Source organism: Octopus bimaculoides, chromosome 1, assembly GCF_001194135.2.
Source record: "Octopus bimaculoides isolate UCB-OBI-ISO-001 chromosome 1, ASM119413v2, whole genome shotgun sequence".
Taxonomy (NCBI): Eukaryota; Metazoa; Mollusca; class Cephalopoda; order Octopoda; family Octopodidae; genus Octopus; species Octopus bimaculoides.
The window spans coordinates 172,289,804-172,299,091 of NC_068981.1; the positions used below are offsets into that span (position 1 = coordinate 172,289,804).

Below are 9,288 nucleotides of genomic sequence, written 5' to 3' on the forward strand. Positions count from 1 at the left end.
TTACTGACAAAATGATGAATTAGTAGTAAATTGTATCTGGATGCAGTAGTGGACTACAGAAACATGAACAGAAGTTTATGAGAATTTAGAATATGGTTTGTGGGGAAGAAACAATTCTTTATTCTTGCAAAAGCCTAAACTTTGATAGATATTAGGCTTCTTCTATTCCTTTACTGGTTTCAATCATTGGATTATGGCTATACCGAAGCGCTGCCTTCAAGAGTATAGTTATTATATCAATTGCAGTACTTGACTGGTATTTATTTTACTAACCTCAAAAGGCAAAGTCAAATGGAATTTGATCTCAAAACATAAAGGGACTTAACCAAATACCACAAGTTTTATCTGATGCTCTACCAATTCTGCCTTGTAACAGGATGGTGATAGATATTGTTTGCTTGTTTTTTTTATTAAAAATATAATTTCATTGATCCATAAATATCTATACCTAAGACAGAAGTTTAGAGATATTTTTATTTGCCTTAGTCTGTTTAACTAGAGAATTCATACCTGAGCAAATTGTACATGGGGAAATTTTCAGTAACCATCTCCTCGTTCTCTTGAATGTTTCTAATGATGATCATTGTTATCATTAGAAGCACAGTTCTGTGATTTAGAAATTCGTTTCATTATCTCATGGTTCCAGGTTCAATCACACTGCACGTATTTTCTATCATAGCCTCAGGCTGGCCATAACTTTATTAATGTAATTTAGTTGATGAAAATTTTGTAAGCCTACCGTGTATCTTTGATTGATGTACATCACTGAAATATGTAAATAATGAGAAAACTGAAATACTGGTACTCTTCAAGAAAAGTTCTTTACAGCATTTATTTGACAAGATATAAACCCTTTCTTTTTACTCTGTCATCAGAATCTAAAGAACTGATGATTGGCCTACTGATGCCCTTTAACCAATGATGTTATTGTTGACTAATTGTGATAAAAATTAGTAATTTAGGTACCTGTATTGTACAGGTATTTAGATTACACATTAAAAGATCATAGGTTTAAACACTGCACCATATGCCCCTAGCTAAAACACATTACTGTATTTCCCTCAGTTAAATCTAGTTAAAGAAAATTGTATCTGATTAGTTTTCATCAGAAAAATTATTCAGGTGCCATGCAAAATCTCTTACAATTAAACTGATAATGTAAAGAAATTCAACTTCAAAGAATTTGTACTAAAAAAAAATAAATGTAAAAATATATAATAATAAAAGTCAATAACAAGAGAAATACCATCAACTGAAATGACTCTAGTATCACAATACAGAAACATTTCCCATGGCACCAGCAGACAAAATGGAAATGATGTTGCCTCAACCGGTAGCAAGGGAGATGCCCTGGAACAGCAACTCTGTAGACCAATAATGTATATTTTATTGGGTCTGGTGAAAAAGACGATAAAGATTTTCTTTATGTAATTTGAAGTCAAACCAGCAAGTCACTGGAGCAAATAACTGAACACAATTTAGCTGGTTCACTGTCATTTGTGTCAAATCATGTCGTTACTTTTTTAAAAAAATGAACATGTTTATCTTCTTAGAACCAATTTAATCTTGAGTCAATGAAGAAGCCTCTGCATATTCATTCAACATGCTAGAAGTAGTGGCCAAATCTTACCAAAAGACATATTGGGGGATGTAATCTAAGTTATACTTTGCCTCATATAAGCTGATGATCTCAGCTGGAATCTGTTTGATCATGGGATGCTTGATTTGAGCTTTGTCCTAAACAACTACAACCAACTTAATTCTGATTTTCATAGTGTAGTTTATTCTGTTAAAAAGATTTTCCAGAGCAAACCAAAGTTATGTCTGTTAGTAAGCTCTTAACAAGCCAAGCTTGTGATTTTCCTGGGTGAAAGTATTTCATTTTACTTGCTTCATTCATACCATTGGAAAATACATACATTCACAACTTACCAATTTCACTTCTGATAGTGTGAAGCTTTGTACCAATGTGCAAAAAATTCAATATTCAGTTACTGTAGTATATCTGTCAGACCTTTAGTTGTGTGAAATATTCTTCTTGTATAAATGTTCCTATATTGTACAATTCCTTAACTGTTCCTTTTGATCATTTCTAGGTGTACCCTTTCCACCAAGTCATCGATTACAAACACTAGAGGTGTTTGACCCACGAGGCAAACCTAAACCTGATGTTTTAAAGCAGCATTTCGTGTTAGAAGGTAGAGTCACAGAGGATGTAGCATTAAGGATTATTAATGAAGGAGCAGCATTGCTGCGGCAAGAAAAGACTATGATTGACATTGAAGCACCTGTTACAGGTAAATTTAAGAAGTTTTTTAATACTATTTCTTTTCTTGTGTTCTTTTTTCTTTCTTTTCATTTCAAAATTTGCAAATAATCATATTTTGGAAGCAGAAACTGAATTATGCAACAGATATAAAAAATATTTCATTTGTATCACTTGATCTCACTGAAAGATATGTTATACTCCTATGTTACAATATAAATCAGTATTAGAAAAGGCATTCTACTCTAAAGGCAAACTCTAATAACCCCTAAAAATTCAAAATTATCCAACCCATATTACATGAATAAAACATGCCCCAATATTTAAAAAATGTTAATACCATCAAACTCCCATCAACAGAATATGAACATGTGATCCAAGAATCAAACCTTATCAATTTGGACACTTCATTTTTATAGAGAAAAGGACCTAGCTTTTGGAAAGTTACCTATCATAGACCATTAGATTAGCATTCAGCACAGTAGATGTTTTTTCGCAATTTGCTTTCTGGAGGTTGGTAAAATGACAAACTATAGGAAATGAAATATTTATAAATCATTTAGAAGTATAAACATCTATTGTTTGAAATGCTAGAATGGATCTATACAAAGAACCATTTTTAACTCTCATTTTAACAAATATGGATTGGTTGTTTTCTCAGTTACATTTAGTATCATTTCAGCAGCAAACTTTACTGGCATATTCACACAGTTGAAATTCAGTATGGTACCTTTCTACTGTGACATTTTTTCTTATTCTATTCTGACATGCAGTAACGACTCATTGAATTGTTTTCTTTTCTTTTTTTTTTTCTTAACTTAGCCATTTTCTTTGAAGTATTATCTTCAACATCTAAATAAAATAGTTGTAGATAACATAAGGGAACGTTTTTCTTTAAAAACTTTTTGTAGTTATACTTAGAAAACAGGTTCAGGTATGAAAGCTGTTTTTTCTCTTCTGACATAGGTTGGTTAGGTTTGCCACACAGTGAATTTCTAAAATCATTTTAATCCTGCATCATCTTTTCTGTAAAACCCAACATTCTTTGATCTATCTTCAACCATTTTCCCTAAGTCTTACTTGGTCTTCTTCTACAAGCTACAAATAACTCCAACAAAATTTCTTCACCTAGATTGCATCCTCTATTTATATGATACATCTCCATAATAAAACTTGAAATTACAATACAAGTGCTAAGTACTTTAAAAGTATTTAACTACAAAAGATGCTAACCTCATACAGTGTCTTACTTCACTTTTTTCTTACTTTTATGTTTGTATAATAATTTTTCTTTGAAAAAGTAGCAACCTCTTTTGTTTCTCAATTTGAAATGGATATGCAAGCTGTTTTAAAATCTCAAGTTTCTTGACTAATTTGTGTATATTTCATTGGAACTGTTATGTACTTGCTTAATTTTTAATTTCTAATTATAAATGTTCTTTATTTTTAATTGGCACACACCAATTCCATAACAACAAATTAATAATGATGATAAAATCCTCCCAAAATTAAGCAATTATCCTCGATAGCTTTTTTTTATTTAGATTCTTTTTTTTTTTTTTCCATATAGTTACTTACCTTTTTTTCTTCTTGATATGGAAAAATAATTCTTTGTTATTCAGCTAAAGTTATTATATTACTTTATATTCCTTACTTGTATTGAATCATCTAGTTTATATTAAAACATAGTGTAAGATGATGACAATGCAATAGCAGCAGTTTACACTGCAGACACTCCCTTTATCAACTGTTGACTGGAGATCACAACAGTTTTGACACCATAGTGGCGCTATACAAGCAATGATGTGACCAGGAAATATATCTGGGTCATTTTGGACCATGTTGTAGTATGCTTTTTATCTCTACCATCCATGCAACCACCACACCAAACTAAACACAGCTGTAACCACTCCAGCTATGCAACAATTACTTTACTACTTAGGATTTGCTTTTTGCTCTCAGCTTTGGTCTTTCTCTCACATGTATCTACCATATCCTTATGATGAAGTATTTTCTGCTTCCCTTCCCACTTCATGAACATTGTTCTGCCTTTGTCCAATGAGTAGTAGTCATTGTGGATTTTGTTACAAATTCATGATATTCTACCTCCATTGAAAGTATCATGCACTGCAATCCTCATGACACACACAATTCCTTTAGTCCTTCATATCTAAGGCCTTTGTTCTTGTGTGACTACTCAGTATTGTCTTTGCAAGGTACCATCAGCTTGAAAGGAAATTTTTTTTTGATTTTGTCAGACCTTGCCATAAAGTCAGAGCATTGTGGCAATATTATTTGAGAACTTGTACCTTCCAGTCATTAACACTATGCAGAAGTCTGAATATTGGCTTTCTTTTGCTTACACTCCTGTGTATCATGCTCCTTGTGGAAAGACACAATACAACTTGATGATATTTGCATTAAAACTACTGCTTGTTGCATTACTGCATTAGCAAGGCTACTCAGGGCTTAGTTATGCTACTAGGCATGTCCTGCAAGAAATGACTTGCATTCTCCAATGATGCATAAACATCATGCTGATGGCAAATAGGAGGAATTTCAACCTGGTTGATTTCTATTTTCCACAGTGCATGCTATATGCATAGGCCCGGGAACAGGAGGTGCAGGAAGTGCAAGTGCACCCTTCAAAATTTTTGTGGGGTACAAAATCAAAATTTGCACCCCTACTTACTTTTTTCGTGTTTAGAAAACAGTGAATAAAAAGTGATCTAGAAAAAGTAGCTCAAAGTTAAGTTTCTTCACAAAGAACAAAAATAAATAAATAAAAAAAACAATAAGACCTTGTTTGTAAAAATTTTTGGACCTGGGTTTGCACCCCCTATGAAAATTTTGTTCCCCAAGCCAATGGCTATATGATAGATTCCTTTGTTCTGCTGCTCACATGGTACCCATGCATTCTGGCTTTCTAACCTTATTTCTTTAGACACCCCACTCCACTTTAACATAATGAATTTATTTCATCATAATTTCTCACTTGCTTTTGTTATTCTAGTGTTCTGCTCTGCACCTGTTACCTCTCTCATTTCAAAGATGATCTCTAATATAGTAAAGGAGGAAAAACACTGAAACATTAGTTCATATACTAATGTGTCAAAATAACACTAAATTGTACTGAGAATATTTTGTTATACAAACTCAATTTAAATAATGTATACAAGCTGCAGGAGAAGTTACTATACTTATCTAATGTAAAGTTACTGTCATTTGAACATCATTTTTATTCTAACAGATTATGAGGATTAACTTTGTTATTAATTTCTTAAAACTGCTTGTCCTCTCTTAGATATCAGCCTTCTAAAGCAGATTTTTTCCTATAAATTTAGCCTGCTTTTTTTAGTTTTATTAATCTTCAGTTGTTGGTAACTGTTGCTATATACCATGTAGATTAGATCATATAAATATTTTACTTTTTGAACAAATAAATTCTCATTCTTTTGTTGATAATATAGGATTAGCTATTCTGTTATATTCCATTCTTAATCATTACACAATAACTTGTGCTGCTTCTATTGTGTGGGCATTTTTATGCATTCAAATATATATTTTAGCTGTATTTAACAAAGCCACTTCAATACAAATATGGAAATAAAGGAATGTAAACAAAACAAGAACAATGATTTGGATTTTTACCTTGTATTTTAATTTTTTAGATTTAAAACTTCTTATTAAGAAAATGGAGAACAAACTAGCTGTCTGCACTGAACTAATATAACTAAGCAGATTTTTTTTTCCTCAAATGCTAACATTGAAGAAGAAGGGAATGTGCAGAATCAGTCAATCAGTGTAACTCAGTTCAAGTCTTTTGTTGATGGGTAGATTTTATCAGGAGAGTTTCTTTAATCCTTGCATTTCCAATATTTCAACTTGTAGCTTTGGCAGTAACACTGATATCCTTATTATGACATCTTTTCAGATTGTTTTTAACAGTGGAAGCATTTGTATAAGTTTAATCTTTAATGTATATGTGCAGTTTTCAAATAGTGTTACCAATGCAAGATTACCACATTTAATACAAACTACATGGTATTATGTACCATATAGTTGATGGAGCAGTTGGCTAACATGCAAATGATATATTCAGTTTCTCCTTATAGATCACCTGATATTTTACAGCAGCTGTTCTATCATTAAAATATATCAATTAAAAAAAAAACAAGAGTTATTATTGTTGAAAACGTGAACCTTCTTTGGGATTATATTATCAATTCAGTGTCTGACAAAGGATGCTGGATATTTGTTATTCCTTAACACTTTTTGGAACTTCATGGTATTGGCAGCTCTGTCACCTGCTTTACAGTATCTATGATGTTTATGTAAAATTTTATTTTATACATAGGTAGTCATGGTTCTGGTAAGTAGGGCTGATCTGTAGTGTGCAGAAATCTGCAAAGTAGCTTTTCTGTTGAAGATGGTATTAATGGATCTCTTCTCTGGGATTTGGTGTCTGAAATCAAAGAGAGAGATCTAATCTCATCTATTTCAAAGTCTATGTGCTTATTGCTATTACTGAACATTTTATTTATGTTAATTGCTTCCCTACATGAAATCAGCTTGAAAATGTCATCTACATATCTGGGGAATATAGCACAGATAAATCAGGTGTTAAATGCACTAGACTCTTGCTAGCCCATGTATGTAATGGCTATTAAACCTGATAAACTTGATACTATAAATAGTCCCAATGTCTGTTTATATATATTTATATGTTGATTGCAATAATGGTTGGGAGTTTATAGATGTCTAAAGATTTGAAGCCAAAGCAGAAGTTGGAAGAAATAATGCAGTCTGTTATTAGGTTGACAGCTGGGAGAATAAGTACAGAAGTGTGTAAAGGGAGATGACATCTAAGCTAATGGTGTTTCTTATTATGTTTAAGTCTAGTGAAGTCAAAATGATTTAGTCTGCTAATAATGTCATTAGAGTTGGGTTTGTATATTTTAATTAGGTAGTACAAGATGGTTAGTCTGCTATTTCTGGCAGTGAAATTTCACTTAACTTTATTTGAGAATCCTCTGTGGTTACAAATGTCCATCCAACTGGTATTTATAGTTTATAACTATGTACATGTCCTGTTGGCAACCATTTTGTATTACATAATATTCCTTTAGGTGTTTGACTAGAAGCTAGTTGGATGTGATTTTATCTGAAGATGGATATACAAAATCCTTAGATTGTAGACTGAGGGTTACAGGAGCCAAGACTGAGCATTTCTGTAAGATGTTGAAGATGCACTGTTTAAGTTTAAAGAGTTTAATGTTGAGTCAAGTCTTGGTTGAAAGAGGATTGTCTATTGGGGTAGAAGTTGGTTTTAGAGCTGATATTCATTTTAATTTGTAGACAGTTGTACAAACGTTTGTTTCTGTGTCCTGTCGAAGTTTATCCTTAAACCATTGGATTAAGATGGATTTGGAACTGGAGCTTAGTAATTTGTAACTGTGGATGACGAAGATCCAGGTTTGTGACTGGTTGAAAATGCAATGATGGCCTATGTGTCTATGATGTTGATAGCAGATTTGAATCCAAAAGAATTTGTTTGATTTGCTCTTTGTAATAGTCTATTCAATTTTGGTAACATTTGCTAATCACATTGGAATAAGTATGATATTCTAGTGCTGGGAAGTAGACAAAGTTTGAATCTTAATTTTGGAATCTCTAAGATCACCACCATCATCATCATTTAACGTCCTTTGTCCATGTTGGCATGGGTTGGATGATTTGACCAGAGCTGGTAAGCTGAGGAGCTGCACCAGACTCCAGTCTGATTTGGCATGATTTCTAAGGCTGGATACCCTTCCTAACACCAACCACTCTAAGAGTGTAATGAATGATTTTACATGCCACTGGCACAGGTGCCAGTTGTGTGACACTAGTATCTGCCACAGCTACAATTTCACTTGGCTAGATGGGTTTTCTTCTGAAGCACAGCATGTTGCTGTGGGTCTCGGTCATTTGTCATTGCCTCCATGAAGCACAATGCTCAAATATTTTCTTCTAGTATATGGTGGTGTCACCAGAACTTCTCACCACGAAGTTATGTATGAAACTGAAAGAGCTTTGAAAGGTATTCAAGCACAAGCTTTATATAGGTGAATGTTTATGATAGTGTTAGGGGTAACACTTCATTTTAAACAAGCATCCAATCTTAGCATATTTCTTCAATAGATTGAATAAGTTTATCATTTTAGTAAATTTAACCTGACTGAGGCATAATGACATCAGTATATTATATTTTTGCAATATCAGATTTTACACTTGTTATTATACTATCATTTCTCTAAAACTTACTAGTGACTTAAACAGCTATAAGGCTTTATGGTTAGTGACAATGCTAATCCACAGGCCAAATTATTTTATTCAGCAAGCTACCAGCATTTCAAATTATATAATTTATGTACATATGTAAACCAAATATATTTTAAAGAATAGCAATATACCGAACCAACTGCAGCTGGTACAGCTTGAGGCAAATTAAAGCTAAGCATACGCACACACATATGATGATGATGATAACTGCCTCACATGAAAACAAAATGAATTGAAATGATTATTGAGACATTTCTATGTCTTTGGATTTAAGTGACAAAAGCTTGTACAACACTTATGCCACTTTCTCAGTTGCCATAGTAGGTTCCAGTGACAAACATTGCAAGATGACCGGTACTATTTTGACGACAAGTTTTATGTCAGAGTAACTTTCTCCTGGAAGAGTTGCCTTCCCCACAGCTTTGTCAAATAATAACAGGAGCCTCCTCTACCCCTGGAAAATCTATTTAACCCATAGAAGAGACCCTGGTAGGTACTGTCATTCCAGATCAGAAGGGATCTGGAAGTAATGGTATTTAAGGGAGACTAGGAAATACACATAAGGTAGTGATACCCCAATACCCACAGAATGTACATGCATAGGTACATTTGCTAGTAGGCTGTTATGTAGGGAAATATATCTATATATAGGTAGATAAATGGGTATGTAGGTAAGCAGATAGGTACATAGGTTATAT

The 9,288-nt window shown here is 32.9% G+C and overlaps 1 protein-coding gene across 3 annotated transcripts in view; it reads left to right on the top strand.

Moving 5' to 3' along the window:
* The first annotated feature begins 2,073 nt into the window (after positions 1–2,073).
* LOC106874522 (serine/threonine-protein phosphatase 2B catalytic subunit 3) overlaps positions 2,074–9,288 on the top strand; it is a 134,294-nt gene continuing 127,079 nt past the window's right edge. The window contains exon 1 of one of the 3 annotated variants that reach the window (XM_052972614.1): positions 2,074–2,297. In XM_052972614.1, coding sequence (XP_052828574.1) covers positions 2,270–2,297 — 28 coding nt within the window. In that variant the 5' untranslated portion in view covers positions 2,074–2,269. The remainder of the gene's footprint in view (positions 2,298–9,288) is intronic. The other 2 variants (XM_052972609.1, XM_014922283.2) reach the window with 2 other exon arrangements.